The sequence below is a fragment of the Plectropomus leopardus genome, chromosome 7 (genome assembly GCF_026936395.1).
Source record: "Plectropomus leopardus strain MGB_pleo_1.0 chromosome 7, ASM2693639v1, whole genome shotgun sequence".
Lineage (NCBI taxonomy): Eukaryota > Metazoa > Chordata > Actinopteri > Perciformes > Serranidae > Plectropomus > Plectropomus leopardus.
The window spans coordinates 11,684,808-11,705,520 of record NC_142182.1 but is presented as its reverse complement, the minus strand read 5'-3'; the positions used below and the strand labels follow the sequence as shown (position 1 = coordinate 11,705,520).

Genomic DNA, 20,713 nt, shown 5'->3' with positions numbered 1-20,713 from the left:
CAAGGGTCCCATTTTGGGGGGAATGGTGTTAATTTAAATGGAATGAACAATGTTACATGTCTGCTTAAACTGCTTAAGTGATCCCGTCTGTCCGTGTCAAAATGATCACAATGAGTAGGTGATTATTATAAACAAATATTTTTTTCTTTTTCTTTATTTATCATGCAGATTACAATCTTGTTGACATGTGTATATTTAGTGACTACTGGACAGCTTCACCTTCACCATGTCAAAATACAGTACAGCTGTTTCATTATGTGACTGGGTATTATATCAACCCACTTTACAAGGGCGGCTTCAGCCACAGGTGCTCTCTCTCTGTGCACATTTGCTTTCTGTCTCCATCTCTAGCAGCCATGACTTTTTCTGATTGTTTGACTCGACTACAGAAGGTAGCCTGAGGAACACTTTCGGAACAGTTTCGCTGCTGCATGTCTTTGCCTCGTTTTGTCATAAGATTCGAGGAGACTACGTTTTTCATTGGGAAAAAATTACTACTTTTCTCCCGTGATTTCACTGTGTATGCAGCACCAGCCTCAGATAGCCAGCTGGAAGCAGACGGGTTACCATGAGGCAAAGTAAAGAAACAAGGAGAACAGGAGTTAAGGAAAAAAATTACAGTAATTTTATTCTTTTCATTCTGTTATTATGTATGAAAAGACCCAAAAAGCAACACTGTAAGTAGACTACTGCCCAGGCTTTTTGATCCATCTCAGCAGTTTCCACAGTACTTTGGTTAATACAGATGTAAGCATGATTGCGAAATAAGTTTTCATGGTAGAACCTGTACTTGTACTTCAGCTCTCTATAAAAAGTGATTTGCCTGACTTAGCCAGCAGTGTTGGTAAAGTCACTTTTGAAATGGAATAGGTTAGAGATTACTAGTTGCCCTGTTAAAAACGTAATAAGTCATGCAAGTATTTTAATGACTTCCTCAAAGTTATGTGACTTATTACTCATTACTTTTTGATTTTGTGTCTGACAAATGTTTTAAACAGGACAATAAAGAAATGAAATGTCCTAAAAATAGAAGTGCATATTTGTTGCACTCAAATTCATCCCAACGGCTTCGCTGACCCACGTTGTCCACAATTAAAAACGCATTCCTGCACAGTGAAAAGGTGAGAAGCAAAAGAATGAATGTTACGTTCTACAAATAAGGTAGCGGATTACAGTTACATTTATTTTGTGATGTAATTACGTTACTCTGTTACATAGAACTCAGCCAGTGAGCATTTTTGAACCCTCGATTAGACCCTAGTCTGAGGAAAGTGAGATATGTCAATGATAACACCTGTATTGTGCAACTGGCTATGAAAACACATAATATGGATTCTTTTGTGTGTGTGTGTGTGTGTGTGTGTGTGTGTGTGTGTGTGTGTTTTGCTATACAATGCAGATCTGTGCCCTGAGAGAAAGATGTGGCTTATGTAGTACTTATGTCTTTGATTGATTGATTGATTGATTCTTTCTTTCTTTCTTTCTTCCTTTCTTTCTCTCATTTTTTCTTTCCCTCTTTCTTTCTTTCTTTCTTTCTATCCATTTGTCTGCACTTTAAACTGTAGTTTAATTTTTTTCTCATTTGGTTTACCTGCTCCTATCTTTTGGGACGCTGTGGTTAAAGGAAGTTAATGCTTATGCGATCACCACTGGCAGAGGATTTTGAGTCAAACGCTGTTTGCAAAATGTTTGTAAGGCTCCTGGATGACACATCACATCCTCTCGCAGCACCTTTGAATTGATGCCTTACAGAAACAGGTTTAGTTGCCAGAAAATATTCTTTCTCGGTATAAACAGCTCAGCAGCCGCATGGATGACAGAAGGATATACAGTAGTTTAATCCAGCATGCTGCTCTACATTACTCACCCTGTTTTTATTTTCTTTTAATGATCACCCTGGTGTCCTGTAGCTCTTTCTCATGTGTGCTTGTTTTCTGATGTTTACATTTTCTGTGTGCTCACTGTGCAGAAAGTGACAATTTAAAGGCAATTTTCCATTTTTCCCACATTAATGGACATGCAGTTTTTGAGTGATGAAATATGCATGGAAGCAAGGATGTCAGATTCTGCACAGGGAGTGAATAAACAATAAATGTGGGGAGGGAACAGCAGGAAGAGGTGGTGCTGTTTTTAACTGCCCATCTGCCTGAAGGATTTCCCAGAGTCTCACAGCTTCAGGCAGGAAGCAGACAAACATTCAGACATACTCTCATCAGTGCTGGTTTTGCATCTTCCCTCTTGTTATTCCCTTCCTATTGCTTCCATCTCATGCATGTCTGGTCTTTTTGCTCCACTTTCCTTTGGCATTTCATATCCTCATTGACTATTCCCTTTTCCCCTCGCTCCCACGCTGCGTTTAGGGTGAATTTGAGGAGAAGCTTGTTTGTGTTTATGTGTTTGCGCAAATGTGCAACTTTTGTGTGCATTGTGTTGTATCTATACGCTGAGGCTGACTCCCAGAGTTCAAAGGCTTGTCACCTCAGATCTGGTTCGCTTGCAGTCTTTTTGTCAGGCAAATCTTTTGTTACGTAACACAGGCCCATATCTTTTCTCTCGCTCAGAAGAGCCAAGAACAAGCGAAACAAGCTTCAAAACACGGCAACTGTTGGTTTCAATTCTGCCTTTGATTCTCACTCAATCCCAACGCCGGTTTCAAAATAATCTCTGTGCTGTTGACGAAAAGTATGCCGCTCATGCTCATTTAGAGGTGGGAATTCTCGCTGAGGCCGATGTCATGATGTCGAAACCCCGTCTGTAACTGATGGAGAAACGAATACAGAGAATTAAGAATGAGACGAGATGGAGATGGTAAAAAGAAAAGAAATGACGGAGTCAGAAGTGATGACGAGTAGAGGGATGCCCTGCCAGTGTTTCTTCTTGAAAATAGCAAGAAAGAGACAAATGGAGATTGAGAGAGCTTTGCATACAAGGAGAGTTGAAGCATATGCATCCACTGTCAGACGGTGATGGACTTGCGCTAAAATGTTACCCCTGAGTTACATCACTGCCATAACACTCAGTCATGTCTGGGCCAAGGCCATTCCTCAGTCTCACCCCTTTTCTCTTATGTTCCTGTTCTCTCTTTCTCTTTGTTTCTGTCTCGATAGCTCTTCTCTATTTCTTATCTACGCTCTCTAGATCTAGACTCAAAGCAAACAGAAACACACAACACAGAGTTGCAGTCATATAATTAGAGCTGCAACAAAGAGTCGTTTTTTGTGATGTCTTTTTTTTTTTTATCATGCGCCATCATCAGATCAAGATCTTAATATTTATTTATGACCAAACAGTTAAAAGTGAGTAACATTGTCATGAGCCTCAGATTTACTTTGTGTTAGTAGCAGTTCTTAGCTAATGTTAGCACATGCTAAACTAAGATGGTAAATGCAGTAAACATGACACCTGCTAAACATTAGCATGTTAGCAATGTCAGTGCATTTGGTACATCCTCACAGAGATGCTGACATGGCTGTAGACTCTTAGTTTTAGTCTAAAGGGGTAATTTATATATGTTTAAGTGAGGTTGTCCAAAGTCAGAGTTAGTACTGTTCGATTATGGCAAAAATAATAATCCCGACTATTTTGATTGATATTGAAATCACAATTATTTTAACATGATTATTCATTGGCCTTCAGAATATATCATGCAGTTATTAAACATTAACTTTGGTGTTTATTTTTAACATGGATGTCCTCTAACTTTAAATGCAAGTGATCTGAAAAACAGTAAAAGCTTTGTGGTGCAGCCACGACTGTGTAACACATCTTGCACATTACTGTAGTTTTTTCACATTCAAATAATATTAAAAGCTAACCCAACTAATACAATTCAACAATACATAACAGTTAATGTATCAATAACAGCGAAATAAGTTTTTAGTTCTAACCAATAACTGTTTCTCCAACTCAGGAGAGAATCAGCAGACACGCATTTCTCTATTATTAAAAACAACAAACAACAAATATATATATATATTTATACTACCTCATGCACAGTGGTTTTTGCACTAAACTGTTCATACTGTATATTTTTGAATTACATATTGTACATTTGTATATATTCTCTATCTCTTCCTTTTGTAAATACAATTACATGTCTATGTCTGTCTTTTTTTTCTATTTGTCTTATCCCTAACTTATTTCCCTCCCCTGTACTGTGAGCATTGCCAACCCGAAAAAAATTCCTTGTTCCTTGTTTGTTGAACTTTGCCAATAAACGTGATTCTGATTCTGATTCTATTGATATTAGCATGGTGGCTGAGATTGTTAGTTGTGATCATTGCACAGCAAATAGCTGGTCCACCTTAAGTGAGCTTGCTAACTTCGGTGCTTCTTTTTAATCAGCAGGTAGTAAATTAAACACTGGATTTTGGCCGGGGCCTTAAGGTGTTGTTGCACTCATTCACTGACAAATAGCCTGAACTGTACACTCACTGCACGGCTGCGTTTCACTTCATACTCTCTGCTGCAGTCGCTGCAGCGTTACTGTAACTGTCGCTGTTGTCACCATGCTCTCTCTCTCTCTCTCTCACCTCTCTCTCTCTGCCTCACACTAGCTACGAACACAGTCTTGGCACCAGAATGAGACACCTAAATCTGCGTTGTGAATCTTTCCAGAAGGTAGCAGTCACATAGGAACCGGTGCCATATTGGTACCTGGAATACACTGGCAATGGACAAGCACCTCAAACAACCCCACTTCAACAGATCCAAAGTATCCCTTCAAGCTAAACTGTCAAAAATAAAAAATAAAAATGTATTTGCTGTCTTAGTCTTTTATAATACTTAAACCAAACACGCGTGCGTTTGGACTATTGGCCCCACCATTAACGTGTTGTTTTTTTTCCTACTTTCTGACATTTTATAGACTAAATAATTTAGAAAATAATTGATAGATTAATCCATGATGAAATGAAATAATTATCAGCACTACACAAATATGGGTTGTGGTATTTTTGTCAAAAGTTTTAGTTTTCAAAAGTTTTTTGAGTTGGTTGTGAGTTGAGGTTGTTTTTTTTTTTCTGTGAGTCAGATGAGTTCATTGTGTTCCTGGATGCCTGTTGGTCAGGGAGACTGTTGGAGAGGAAAGATGAGTCATCTAATGCAGAGGAATCACAATTAGACTTCATGTCAAGAGAGACACCATTACAAATACACGTAAACAAGCAGCTGCAATCACAAACAAGCCCCTCGGTGCTCATAGAACATACAGACGCATGATGAGGCGTTTGATTTACTGTCAAAGAAGACACTCATTCAGACATGCAGACACAGTTCAGCCATCTAACACACACACATACTGCAAATATAGACTCATATGAATGCATAAAGATACACACACAAACACACACGCTCCCTCTCTCTGTATTTCAGCAGCAAGAAATAGAGACAAGACAGAGCCCTCAGCTCAGGCGAGAAAAAAAAAGACTTCCACTGGTGGTTTCCATGGAAACTGTCTCCCTTTCACTTTAGGGGGAGGGCAAGCGACTAGTAGATGAGTTAGGCCGACATTTAAGGTGGCTCATGGACAGGGTGGGAGGGAATTTAAGGTGGTTTGAAGTGTGAATCCATCTGACTTTAACGCCTCGAGGACGAGAAGGGTCGTTTGAGGTAATGGCAGTGCAGTGCAGGCGGTTTGAGCAAAGCAGACCAAAGATAATTGCGGCGTGCACCCGTTTCACCTTGGGCTGCACAGTCAGCATGCTCACCAGCCAGGACACACACACACACACACACACACACACACACACACACACACACACACACACACACACACACACACACACACACACACACATTCATACACGGATTATTGATATCAAGATCACAAATCTGTTCATAATTGCATTACAGCATGAGGGGATAATGCCACAGTATCAGTGTCACGCAGACCAAATAATTGTAAAAATAATGGAGGTGAGGATTTTTTTTTTATGTGTGTCAGTGAGTGACAGTAAAAAGACAAAAGACTCAAAAGTTTTCTGTACTTTTCTGTAACACAATACATTTGTTCAGTACAGATATCAAAACAATATTATTGTCCAAGTACGACAAATGGCACGTAGTCTCAAGGATGTTCTTATTTTCTCAAAATCTTAAATATTAATCTCCATCTAAACACACGCAGCCAAACAAGAACTTTGTAGAAATAAAATAGTAATTTATTCTGTTTCTGTCCAGTGGAGTTGGAGTAGAGACTTGGTGAGTTTTGAGTTAAGGGAATGATTTGATGTAGTTTGGGCTACATTATGTTCTTTTTTTGTTGTTATATCAGTCGGATAAAAAAAAAACAACTAGGGTTGGCTACCATTCACATGAGAACAAGTACCAGTTGCAGTACCTGTAATTTGGTACTGGAACCCAACGGTACCTTCCTTTGGTGCTTTACTTTCTCTGTGATAACAAAATTATATTTTTAAACACGCTTCGGGGGTGATGTAGTTGAAAACACAATTCTGCTCCTCTGCTCCTTTATCTCACACAAAGAAATCATTTTCGGTGCCCGTCAGTCTGTTGTTCTGCTTGTGTGTGTGCATGTGTGTCTGCTCGTCCAGCATCGATACTAGGCTACTACTAAAATAATCTAGAAAAGAAAATAGACCAGACACCAGACTATTGAGGCAGATTGACAATGCAGTGATTGTTTTGCTCGCTGGGAATCAAACGGAGAACTCCATAGCTTCCTCTCTGGCTTTACGCTTCAGCCTCTTGTGTGAAGTTGAACCCGGCAGCTCCTCGGGGCTCCATTGCAGGCCTCAGAGCTCTGTGGCTCGCTTCTCGATTACAAGACGCTTACGCCTCTTGTCTAAATCTGGCATTCTCGCCCAGATGTGCTCTCAGGTACTGGCATTGCTCTGATGGATTTAACATGAATCACTACTTCATAGTACCAGCTCTAATCTATCAAACTCTACGTGACTCGGTCGGTACCCTTTCAAAGTACAGAGTTTGGTACCCAGCCCTGCTACAAGCACATCTAGGTTGGTATTGATGTTTGATGCATAGCCGTAGTGGTGTTCGCCTGGTAGAGCTGTCCTGATCACATGAGCTCAACTCTCTGCCTCCTCAAACACTTTCAGTGGGCGGGATTTACTCGCTTAGCCAATCCTGACGTTAGGACTAGCCTCTGCTCCTCTACCTACAGAAATACATTGTTGGTCAGACAGTAATAGTCTAAAGAAAAAATGTATTTATATTCACCATTTGTGATGTGTACCTCATCGACAACAATCCCCATGAAGCTTCTGCCATACGTTGGTGTTGCCAGTATAATGTTATTTCACCGTTTCTCATTCAGCTGCCTCTGGACTGCAGAATACCAGTTGGCAGCGTCCTTGTTGTGTGTCCAAAGCATTTTGATCGTCGATCTGCACGACCATGATGCCCTGCTTTGGGGCCTCTTGTATCTTGTCCTCGATTAGCGCAATCAGTGGTGACACAACAATGAACATGGATTTGTTCCCTGGAACATTTTCTTTATCATCAGCAGAGCCCGTTGGTAAATAGAGCTTTTGCCAAATCCTGTCAGAAAAATGGCGAAAAAGTCTTTTCCCCCACTTGTCTCTCCTCTTGTTCTTGTTTAATTGTTTTTATCGACTCTATTACTAGATTAACCCCACTTATTGCTGTGTGTACTCACCTAATGCTAAAATTAAGGCTTGTTGCTGCACAAGGCGCTATTACTGTTTTGAAAGCAGCGGCCTGCATGCTACGTCATCAGCTGTAGCACAGTCCCTGATTGACCCGACTGGACTATAATGGATTGAAATCGTGTTGGGCAGCAGAGTCCAGACTGATGCAGAGAGTGAAACACAATGTTGAGCTCACAGGATGGTTTTATGAGGGTATTGTAGTATTACAATTGATTATTTCATTGCCCAGCGATGATAAGTTGTGTAAGCTGGAGCTTCAGAACAGAAGCATCACACCTAAACTTCCTTAAAATTTGCCCCTCCAACCTGCCACCACCACTTTAAGCCTTTTCGTACAAACTCAATGCCCTACACATCCCAACACGCACATTATTCCCACTCACTTTCCTTTGTTCTTCTCACTAAAACTGCCTCTTCTATTGCCAAGGTTGTCAGCTCTTCAGTCTTTCTGTGTGTCTTTGTGGGTGTGTGGGTGTGTGCATTTCAGTTTTAGTAATAAGCTCAGGGTCAACCAAGTCCCCTGATGTTAGCAGATTTGTCATCTTTTTCAATCTGTATGATGACACTAGTGTTCTAATACTTTCGTCAGGTTTGCTTTATTTCCCAGTGGAAAATGCCCATCTACGGACATGAATTTCATGAATTAAACTCTTCAACACAAGACATGAGGATGAATTAATATGGGGAAAAAAGATCAACCTTTCAAGTCCGCTTGCCGATGAATGCTAATCAGATGCGCTGTATTTCTAGTATATGTGTGAGTGGGAGGGGAGCAGCTTGGGCAGATGGACTGTTACTGTGGGTGTGTGTGTATATTTTTGTATGTAAGCTGAGCTGTATAGTGCAGGGTCAATCCCCCTGTTGTTTGCCTTCGTGAAAGCTGAATTTTAAAACTGAAAACCAAAACATCCTGAATTTTGCATACACCAGCAGAGGGAGCTCATTATTGTTCTCCTCATATGGTTTTTATATGAGAAAAGTTAGAATAATAAAGCAAAGAGCACGTGAATTTTAGCAGCGTCTTGACCCAGATCTTTTACGATGGAGAGGAGAGCTAAATCAGCAAAGCAACGGATGAAGAAGCGAGGAGGGAACAGAGAACCAGAGGAGGGAGGGGAGCAGACAATTAACACAACAGCCATGGAAGCAATCCAAGGCGTAAACGAGTGGGTGGGCGACAGAAAAAAAACAAACACAAAATAGTGTGTGAAGGTATTGGGCCTTGAAGGATTTGTGCACACGACAAAAGGCAGAGACTGACAGAGAGGGAGGGCGTGATGAGATTTGTCAGACAATTTAAATGTTCTTTTCCTCCCGCCCTGCTTTGTATTGATGTCTGTGTTGTGATTCGTGTCTCCATGAAGAAGCCACCGCTGCAGATCGAAGTGTTGTCTGTCTATTAAAAGAGCACTTTGGGAGCGTCTAGCTGTGAGCCCCGAGATTCATGTTGTCTCCCCGCAGTGGTTCAATTTAGTGTCTACATTCCTTCTCCTGCTCTCAGCACAAACTGACTTCATTTCCCTCGTCTGCTTTCTCCTTCCTCTCAGAGCTGCCCTATGGCTGGGAGAAGATAGATGACCCCATCTACGGCAGCTACTATGTAGAGTAAGTCTCCCTGTGACTTGGGTTAACTCAGCTGCTCTGTAGTAAAACAGGAAATGCATTTCTGTGGTTTACAACGCCTCTTTATGAATTATAAAACTCAAAATTCTCATTTCTTTTTTATGTCTTACTGCATATTTAACTTTTACAGTGAAATGCTCGTCTGTATAAATTGAAGAGAATGCTGCTGATAAAACCTGTTTACCTGTTCGAAATTATTTTGCGTTGAAGTACAAACCTTTTGTATTGGTTCCTAGATTGTGTTTATGTTGGTAGTGTATTTACTTTTGTTCTAGATTTAGGATCTTGCTGCTCAGTTTATTATTTCTATTCCTTACAGTATTTATAGTTTGTATTGGTTACTTTAGGAATAACATCTTACATGCAAGATGTAGAAAAAAAATCAGCAGATATTATGTATTGCCATATTTCAAACTAGCTAACAGTGTAGAGTGGTGAAAGGGATGACGTTTCTTTGCAGGCCATCCAGGAATTAAACGTCGTCCTGGTTCCCTCTACAAAAAGCTAATGGAATTTTTAGCATTCGATTTTGGATTATTATAACAAATAAGCTCTGTGACAAACAAGCCTTTATGATACGCATGTTCCTCTGCAAGGTCATTTTCAAAAATGAACATTACTTTTGTGACTTAATAAGCATAAATGTGATCGCAAGAAGTAAAAAGCTTTAAACAAACGACACCACAGTCACGTGATTCCATGTTGTCATCACAGCAAGGCGGCTGCAAAGCTGCGCTCAGTGTGATGATGCTCTGTAATCTCATTTAGCCCCTTGCTATTAAGGGCCTGTATTAAGCTTCAAACTTCAAGAGTGGGGGGGTTTACTGATGTATTTTATGTCGTAGAACAAAACATGAAAATATGTTAAGCTTTTTTTACCAATAGACCTCTAATAAAAACCCACTGAGTGCAAAATTGTTAACTCTTTTACAGGTTTTAGGACTAATTCTTACAGCACTCTGTATTTAGTATTTAGTTCTGACGCCATCACCACTAAAATATTAAAATATGATAGGAGTGCGTTATATTATTTATTTATTTATTTTATTTAAGATTAAGGCTACATAAAGACTCCGCACTAGATCAGAACAACTGTCCTTGCTTAAATACTGATCATGGCAGTCATGTTAGCAAACACACACGCCTAAAATACCTCATGCTGTGTTCACACTGTGAGCGACTCAGTGACAGACTGCAAGTCACCTTCAATGGAGGCTGGTGACGTGAAGCTACAAACTGATGCTCCACACTTGGTGCTGTGTGACAGGCGTGAGGTGCCACAAGGTTGAGCTGGCCTCCAATGATGTAATGACGCATCAACAAATCTTGTGTTTTTTGTTTTTAGCTGTGGTGCTGTGTTATTTAGCTAGTTAGTAGCGGTGTAAATCCCAAGGTTCATCGCAACATGTTTTTATATAGACTCTGTGGTCATCGTTACATATTTAGATGATATTACTTAGTCTACCACAGTACCTGTGATTGATATGAGAAGATATCAATAAATATCCCCATTGTGTTTTTATAAGCTGATTGCCATTATCTGCCCGGCAACAGGCCACTAGAACAGTAACTGAACACTAACGATAAAAGTAATAAAAATTAAAGATGACCATATATATCAACATTTTCATCTTGCATCCATAATACTGGATGTTGATCACTGAAACAATATATCAATCCAGGTGGATGTGTTGTTACACTCCTGTTAGTTAGCTGATGCTATACTAGCTTTCTTTTTTTTTAAAAAGTTTTTTTAGGCTTTTTGCCTTTATTAGATAGGACAGTCCAACCATGAAAGGGAGACAGAGAGGATGACATGTAGCAAAGGGCCGAGGTCGGAAATGAATCCAGGACCACTGGGGCGAGGACTCAGCCTCTGTGCATGGGGCGCCCGCTCCATCAGCTGAGCCGCCGGGTGCCCCTACGATAGGTGTCTGTGTACTGAAATTCTGAAATTTGGACAGAGAGCTTTAGAGCTGTTGATTCTGAGTGGGATCAGCAGGACGAGCAACACTTTCTTGCAGCAGGGAGTCATTAGACTTAAGATGACTGATAAATACTGCACAGTTTAAATGTGTCAATAATTTAACACCCTGAACTGCACTGTAGTATTGGCATTTCCGACGGAAGACTACGAATGATCAATTTTCCATTATTTGTATTGATGCTTTGTATTTTCAGTCATATCAATCGAAGGACTCAGTTTGAGAATCCAGTCCTGGAAGCCAAGAGACGCCTGGAGCAGCAGAGGCAGATGCAGAGCCAGGGACTCTCCGCTCTACCACTGCCCACTATATACAGAGGTACACATGGACTACTACAGTATGTGCACTATTTTAATCAAAACATGCTGACATATTCACAGAGTTGCACAAATATGAAAATGCAAGTACGGCAGAAAAGACACAGTCACATGGTCCTGATCGTCAGGCCATCAAGAGCCCCTGAAACACATGTGCTGACAAGATTTTTTAAATTAATTGTAAATTCTCCCTGTTGTACAGATTGATTATATTTAACATTGTGCATTTTTTTCATCTTTCTCCCAGCCCATGTCTCATAGAACAGGCAGTTTCATGAGTATTTGTCGGGGCAGATGCACAATGTCACAATGCACAGGGTCGAATGGAGATTGCTGGCAGTGTGGGGGACAGAGAACATGCTCGCCCTGAGGCCCCTAGTGGGCTAATCTGAGTATGAGGACGTACTAGACCAGTACATAATGTACGGTTTCATCTGAGTGAAGACCGCATATCTCTGATGAGTCAGCTTATTAGGAATTAAGGCAAAAATAAATTATTTCTGCTTTTGTATCCAGAAAAAAAAGAACAAGATGTTCATTCAGCACAGAGAAGATCACATCAAACTTTAATTTCAGCAAAAATAATGAGACAAACCAATTGAACGTGGTTTTGAAATATCAAGGTTTTCTTCAATAACATACTTCAAAATATTCTGTCCCTGCAGAGAAACCGTTGTTTACGAGGGACCCAACCCAGCTGAAGGGGAACTTCCTGTCGACAGCCCTGCAGAAGAGCAACATGGGATTTGGCTTCACAATCATCGGAGGCGACGAACCTGATGAGTTCCTGCAAGTGAAGAGTGTAATACCAGACGGACCCGCTGCTCAGGACGGAAAGATGGACACAGGTAATTATGTGTACCAACGCAGAATTACGACAACTGGTTGAGAAGTAAATTGAGGTTTAAACAAATGACAAGCTGTCACAGCTGATACAGTAATATTGTGTTTATAGAAATCCTTAAGCACAGTCTCATTATTCTGACATCTCAACATTATAGACCTTAATTTCCTGCCAAAGCAGATCAAGTGCAATGGCCTTTCGCTGGCAGCGTTTCAATTTCATTCAAGCAGGTTTTTCACCTGCTTGTTAGGCTATTTCTGCCAACATATCGTGTACCTAAAAGGCCAGGGGAGCACAGGAGAGTGTCAGTATCCAGTATATTTGGTGCTGTAGTGTAATGTTGCCTCTGCCAACTCAGACCGTGTCTTCGCATCAGCACTAGTGCTTGAGTTAGTTTTAAGGCTTTAGCTGGCAAAGGTCACCCACATGGACTTCCAAAATCACATCCACACAGTCTGTTTGTGTCTTAGAGATTTTTTCCCCAGTACTGCAGTGATTAATTAAATTTAAAAAGCCCTTTTTACTTAAGAGAGTGTCTGAATAGTTACTCTCTCTCTCATTGAGCAGATATTAAAGACATACTATGCAGGATTTTTTCCAGAAACAATGTATAGATTCATACAGAGCTGATCCCTCTTTATTTTCACTTATGATCCTCTCAGTGTGTGTGGTGGTGTGTGATTCACAGAGACTCTGCCCGCAGCCTAGATTGTCTTATTTTCTGTGTTGGGGACGTTTAAGGGCGTGTATCCCCACGGCACTCAGGTGAGTTTGGGACTTGACTTGGTGACAGACCATAAGAAGCAGGCATCCAAAAAGAAACAGTGCCAAAAAACTGCAAATATAGGAAGGAATATAAGAAGAACTCCAAATGAGAGTGAATCTGGGGTGAGATTTCTAGTGACAAAGAAAATAGTAATAAACCGTCAGATGATATTTTGTGGTCCTGAGGTCCTGATGTCGATACTACACATTTTGATGGACATGTGCAACATACAGTAGGAGGCACCTTACTGTTACTTTAAAGAAAAGTTGCCCTTTCTATTCTTTAAAACCTAAAGTTTGGGTCACGACTTTGTCTCATTAAGACTCATGCCCCTGTTCTTCGTCCTTATTTCTCAATTTTGTTGCCGGCATTTTGTCTTAAGCTGTTTAAGCGTTAACGTCACTGAAACTTTCACAAATATAACTCACGAACAGTTGATGACATTCATCAAAGTTGTGAAATTAATAAATCAATAATGAGAAGAGGGAGTCATTGGACTCAAGGTGCACATATACACAAGAAATGTTGAAGCACATCTTAGAAATTAATATTTAGCCTGCAGGCAAATCACATTTGTTTTTTACCTCAGATCTTGAAGACAGACTGTCCATAAGTGAACAGATCGAATTGATGTGGCCATTTTACTAGCTTATCTGTAGAGCCGTTGCTGTGGTTATGACGTAGGTTTCAGTAACTACCTATCTACACAGGTGACGCTGCTTTTCAACACACAAGCGGCAGAAATGGAGGTCCATCATTTCACCTCCCAAACAGTCGCACTGTTGTTGCAGGACTCCTCTGTTCTGCTCAACACACACTGGTTTTCAGCATAGTTGTGTGTTGTGTTGCAAAAGACACTTTCAAATCCAATTTTAGCAGCCAGAGCGTCTGAGCTGAGGTACATCTGTATAAATCTGACTGGAATCTCATTTGGTTTGAATCCAATTTGCAAAAAAAGATATTTCATGTGCTTTTATTTATTTCTTTTCTTGCTGTCCAGACTTTCTAAAATTAATCTGGTTACAATCTGGATATGTCAAAAAATTGTCTGGGCTGGCAGCTGGAACAAGGCCCAACTCAATGGTAGCAGTTTCCACATCCCCAGAAATATCAATTTATTTTAAAAGGGGACATCACTGGTCCTCGGTGGCATATTTGGGGTGCCCTATATTTGTGCCTGTAGCACTGTGTGTCCCAGACAAGGACTTCAGTTTCCTCTCAGCACACTCTCTGTCCTCTATGAGTGCATTATAACGTTCTGCTTTTAATGGGAATGAGGGGAACTGATTTGATTGGCTATAACTGACACCAGCCCACACAACACCTACTTCCATTAGGAGATTCATTTCGGCTTTTAGAGCAGCACTGCAGGTGTAGTATCACTACACTAGCACCAGTGGTCACAGTATCAAAAATCAGTCGTATACAGCCACACTCGTGCCATGAAATTGTCTCATAGTTGTGTTTGTGCTTTGATTCATAAAAAACAAGACTGCATAGCATCCGCACAAACTGTAATTCACTCTTATGTGTCTTACTTAGTGGTAAGAGAGGCCCAGTTTTATGTGGAAGGTTAACAATCAGTGTTTTTTGATTTGCAGTATCCTTGAGTAGACACCAAATTCCTACCTGCCCATTTAGGGTGTGTTGTTTTGAATTGAAGCATCAGTCTGCAGTCTTACATGGAGAGAAAAACAACAATAAAGAGCGCTCCATTAGTCGATTCTCAGGGTCTCCCAGGTTAAAAATCTTTTTTTTTTTTTTTTTAGGTTTTACAGAAACAAACCTTAGTTCAGGCCCAACCTGAATGAGCTGATGCTAGTAAAAGTCAGAGTGGGCTTTAGTAATTGGCTCAGTGAAGAACTAGCGTATGAGGCTTCATGTGTGCTCTGCTCTGAACCTGTGAGCTGGCCCCATGCCTGGCACGGCTGGTGCCTAAACTGCTCATTTAGAGCTCATTTCAGAGCCGGGAATCCTCCTTCCTACTCTCAGCTCCTGCTCTCTGCTTTCATGTATCTCCCTCTGCCTATCAGTTTCTCTTTTATCTGGAATCCATCTCTTTCTATTTTATCTCCATCTCTCTCTTTGTCTCTCTGGCTTACCCTTTATTATGCTTCCTTATCTAACCATGTCATCTGACACTTCTCCTCTGCTTTCAGCCTCAGTGTATTTTCATCCTCTTTCTCTTTCTACCTCTCTAGTTTTTCCTCTCTTCATCCCTCCATCCTGGTCTGTCAGCTCTCTCCTCTCTCTCTGCTCTGATTTCTCTCTCTCTCTCTCGCTCCAACTTGCTCCTCTCCGCTCTGTGACATTGCCAGAGCTGCTCACACACATGCGTGCACGTACACATTCACACTCACGCATGCACACAGTCACAGAGTCACACACAGGCACTCCCTGGCTGAGATTAGCTGGCCTATTTGAGCTGTGCGGCATTGCTCTTAGGGATTGTGTACGATTGTGCATGTGACATGTGTAGTGTGTGTTTGTTTGTCTGCACAAGCTCACATAAATGTGTGTGTGTGTGTGTGTGTGTGTGTGTGTGTGTGTGTGTGTGTGTGTGTGTGTGTGTGTGTGTGTGTATGTGTGTGTGTATGTGTGTTTTTGCATGTGTGTGACAGAGAGTGCTTCCAGAAGTGTGAAATAGCGGATTTGAGGCAGCTGCATTTGTCATGGGGCTGTGACTTTAAAGCTGAAATCCATAACTTTCTGCACGTTCAAACTACAGCAGAAATGACAGAGTATCTAGTGTCGCATTTGTGAAATTGTTTCACCTCGTTATTGGTTTGTAGCAAAAATGTCATCGACCCAACCTGGTAAGGTGAACATGAATATAAAATTTAGTGAAGCGAGGATATTAGAATGCATAGGCACTGCCAGCTAGTCCGGTGTGACCTGACAAAGACAACTTCTCTTGCACACAATATCATAAACAGTGGTACCCATTTGCATTTTGGTCACCAGCTTAATAGGGAGTTGCAGCATCGTAATGCATCATGCATGAGCCACGACTCAAAACTGTTACTAGTTTTGACTGTGTGCATCCATTTAAATATTTGAGATTTTTATGATTGGAGTCTCTGTAGATGCCAGTGTGCACCAGATGGTTGTTGTATTCAGAGACACACCGAGAAACTGCCCCTGTCTCTCTCTCACCTCCCTGTCTCACACATATACTTGGAGAAAGCCTGCAGTGGTAGTGAACTGATATTATATTTCTATGTGACACTTGAGGGGGACAGAGTGCTTCTTCGGTGTTGCTGCAGCATGTCCTAATACCGCTGAGATTTGACATTTGTGACAACAGACGGTGACAAGTTGTTTTTGCAGCACAGTATGTTAACACATGAACCTATCACGTGGCCTTTGTATTATAAGCTGTTTTTCCTCTTCAGGTGACGTCATCGTCTACATTAACGACATTTGCGTGCTCGGCACTACACACGCCGATGTCGTCAAACTTTTCCAGTCTGTGCCGATCGGTCAGAGCGTGACCCTTGTGCTCTGTCGAGGCTATCCTCTGCCGTTTGACCCCGAGGACCCTAGCGGAGCTGCAAGCACGTCCCTGACACCGATCGGCCTGGAGCACCGCCCCCTGGTGGTGAACGGCCGCAGCAGCTACGACCCTTACTTAGAATATCTGTCGTTGAGCTCCCAGCTGCCTCCTCAGGCTCTGGCCCAGGCCGGAGCCTCTCACCCCGGTGACACACATCTGGATGGCTCATCCCTGCCGCCCACCACACCTGGTTCAGCATCGGCACTCACACCTCACGACGACAACGTGTCCATGGCCTCTTCAGGGAATGCAGGGGCTGCAGGGGCAACAGCACAGGCCGCAGAGCTTCTGACAGTTACCATGGTGAAAGGAGCAGAGGGATTCGGGTTCACCATCGCAGACAGTCCCACTGGTCAGCGAGTAAAACAGGTGATGTATCAAAATTATATGCACATCTCTTTAAACATTTAGTAGACCACAAATTCACCAGAAATGAAGGGGTTAAGATGTGTTTGATACCAAATTTCTATTTTACCGTGTGCGATTTAGGAAGTAAATGTGTTCTTTCAAGAGTGAAATCTCAGTCATCTGCCCAAACTTAGTAATTGAGTTGAGTTACACATTAAACTTCAGGCAGAGTTAAAACGGCAGGTCAAGGTAAATTTAATTTAGTCAACGCCGCTAAGTGAAAAGAGATTGAGATAATATAAACAAAGTGCCTGTGACAGATTTTCTATCTGAAAACTAAATGAATGATTGAAGGACGAGACCGTCCTCAAGAAGCTACAAAATAAAAATTCCCGACCTGATTACTTGCTAACTGGTCTGAAAGGAAGAGATCAATTAGAGAGGATGAGTTGTGACGATGTGGCAGATGCTATTTCTCATCCCTGTTGAATATGTACAGTAAAACATCTGCGCTACGCAAAAACAAAACATCTGTCTAAACAAGTCATTTCTTTTAAGTTCAACATTCAAGACTTATTATTTCAACAAATGAAAAAAATCTGCCTGTGCAGGTAATTGCACTTGTCCCTGGTGCATTTTTAATTGTTTCAAGAATTTTCAACAAACAATCTTCATGCCTGCATCTTAAAATAAGTCAAAATGGTGCAATTGGTTGCTCTTGTAAACATTTAAACACTACAGAATTCATGAACTGGTCTCATCTCACCCTGCTAGTAGATTTTTTGAACATTTGAAGCTGCTCTCACACCACAGTGCATTAATAGCCCTGACAACCACGTGCAAGAGTGTTCCCCAAAAAGTGTTTTTAAATGATTGTTGCCACTGCTGTTGAGGATTGAAAGACAGGCAATTGCTTATGTGAATGTCATCGGCCGAAGTGCAAGCTAACACAGGGTTCAGTTAATAACTGCATACAGTAGCAAGACAATGGAAATCACTGAAATATCAGTGATAATGACAATAATATAAGATTTCTACATATTTGGACACTTTTTCCAGTCATCTGAAAATTGGTTGAATGTTATTCCAGACCATCTTCTGGTTGCCTTTATGTTTGCTGATCTATCTTGATGCCTGCCCTCCTCTATTCAGACGGCAAAAAATAGATTGCTTCTGCCAGGAGTTCAACAAGTGAACTCTGCACGGCAAAACGAAATCTGTTTGCATTGACGAGAGCGACAACAAACTGCTGTGTTTGAAACCTTACGCCTGTGTCTCTCATTGAAATGACTTGAAGCAGCAAGTTAACACGCAGCGATGTGAAAGCAGCATTATGATGATGATGAATTAAATTCCCTCAATCCAAAAATGTAACATGTGCCACGTTTTTAGTCTGATCCAAGTTTATTAATTACGGTAGACAAAAGAAGTTTTGTGTTAACTGGAAGGTACCACAAAATAAAATCCAGTCAAATTGACGGAGTGGATGATCTGTGGTGCTGTGGCACAGGTGCTGGAGCCGGGCTCGCAGGGAGCGTCGGGGCTGATAGAGGGAGACCTGATCCTGGAGGTGAACCAGCAGCCAGTGGCAGCAGCTGGACATGGACGAGTGGTGGAGATGCTCAAAGAGTGTCCTGTGGGAGCCGAGGCGACTCTCCTCATACAGAGAGGAGCAACTGGTGAGAGACAGACTTGTTTCAATATTTATTTAATTTTATTTTTACAGTCCTGAGGACTACAAGGAAACTTGTAGATCATGCCACTAGTGCCAGATAAACCAGATATGGAGCAGATTGATAGTAAACGAAAGCTGAAAGTTATATTGTACTTTTTGATGGATGAATCATACTTTTTTTTGTTGGTTCGGGGGTGTAAAAATGTAATTTTCTTTTTCAGGATAATCAAAGTCAAATAATTTTCAAATCTTTAATACCTGGTGATTGTTCTTGATGTATTTAAACCATTACAATACAGTTAGTATCAAATCACAAGTGACATGTTGGTACCTTTCAAAGACCAAGATAATTTTAGCAAAAATAAAGAAAGGTCCAGTGCAAGAGCAACTGCCCAGCTAAATATAAGCTGTCTTCTGATTGAGATGCACAAATACCACGTTGCTGTGCATCTTCAGCTCCAGCTGCAGCTTTGCAAGAGAGGAGTCAAGTAGAGTTGACAGTGAGAGCTGAGAGAGCAAAAGAGATTTTGATTATGATAATTTTGAGACCCGTTCTATTTTTGAACACATTCAAAACACAGTGGCTCCTTACTCAGATTTTATTCAAGTCTCCAGATGAGACTTTTTTTGCTTTTGTAATATTAAATAGTTTAGAAGCTAGAGGAATATTTTTGCCTTGTGCAAAACTAGAAAAAATATTTTATTGTTTTTTGAAAAGGTGTAATAATTCAGGATTATTTCACAGACCAATAATTTCTGTTAGATGGTTTGAGAAATTAAACTTAAATGTTCCCCGTGTGGAAATTAGATCACTGCAGTAATAATCAGCCACGAGACAAAATATAAAGCACTAGAAGAAACAGATAAATATAATGAAGAGCAGTACTTTGTGTAATTTCACATGTGATAACTCATGCACAGAAATATTAAATATCAGAGATCAGTGTAAGCACATCTCATGAAAGTGTTATCAGTGTTTCCTAAATGTGGCTTTGTCGTTGATGTTTTCATCAGAGCAAACTGGAGAAACACTGGGGATTTAGCACAAAGTGTTTCAAGATACAACAAATCAGGAGCTGGTCAAACTTGCAGTGAAGAGTTGGGATGAGAGTTTGTCTCGCTGTTAGGTGTAGCACAAATCTGTGGGTAGAGACGACACCAACACTGCTGCGGTTTTATTCCCACAGGGGCCACTCATCTTTAAATAAATGCAGTTATTTCACTGTAATTTGCTTTGGACAGAAAGGAGAGTGTTTTCTAGCTGGCAAACAAGGTGAACTGGTTGGCATGATGTTGTTTGGACATTTGTACTGACTGAACACTTTAAAATGACAACGCTTGGATTTTCACTGAGCTCTGGAATCATAAGTGATGCTGGGTTAAGGACGACTAACAAAGAGTGAATTGAAACGATAAAGCTTGAAACAAACTGCAAACAGTTAGGGTACTAATTTAGAATTTGCTTTGTGACCAATTTACCGTCAACTAACAAGTTTTTTACCAGGTAAAATCATATTTTATTCTAGAGCCGTGCATGTAGAATTACTTCACCTAGCGCCTACTTTCTCTTGCTCGCTCTCTGTTTATCATGACACTGCAGCTACAGGAATGTGTGCTCTGGGCCTGCCCCGCAGAAACAGTGACAGGGCCAACTGTAAGCATGACATGGCTAATGTTACCCCTGAGCTGTTTTGGTGTCGGTGTGAGTTTGTTGGGGCCGTTTAACAGCTTGGTGTTGGATGTCAGCTGCTGCTGCTGTGTTAGCTCATGCTAACCAGGCTGACATGGAACTAACGATACATTAAGGCAACAACAGAAAGTTTGCTAATCTTTTCCACCAGTGAGGAGAATTAATATTAGTATTCGATGAGCGGAGGATTGTCTTTCAGACAGGTGGGCCTCTGGGTCATTAGCTTGTCTAGGGACGCTGTAGTCGTCTCATCAGAG

General features: G+C 41.0%; 1 protein-coding gene across 9 annotated transcripts in view; it reads left to right on the top strand.

The window, feature by feature from the left end:
- The window catches only part of magi2b (membrane associated guanylate kinase, WW and PDZ domain containing 2b), a 105,470-nt gene that overhangs the window by 62,213 nt on the left and 22,544 nt on the right, over positions 1-20,713 (top strand). For all 9 annotated transcript variants that reach the window (XM_088079929.1, XM_042496189.2, XM_088079928.1 and 6 more), the window contains exons 7-11: positions 9,200-9,257; positions 11,457-11,578; positions 12,243-12,425; positions 16,583-17,112; positions 18,602-18,770. In XM_088079929.1, coding sequence (XP_087936055.1) covers positions 9,200-9,257; positions 11,457-11,578; positions 12,243-12,425; positions 16,583-17,112; positions 18,602-18,770 — 1,062 coding nt within the window. The remainder of the gene's footprint in view (positions 1-9,199; positions 9,258-11,456; positions 11,579-12,242; positions 12,426-16,582; positions 17,113-18,601; positions 18,771-20,713) is intronic.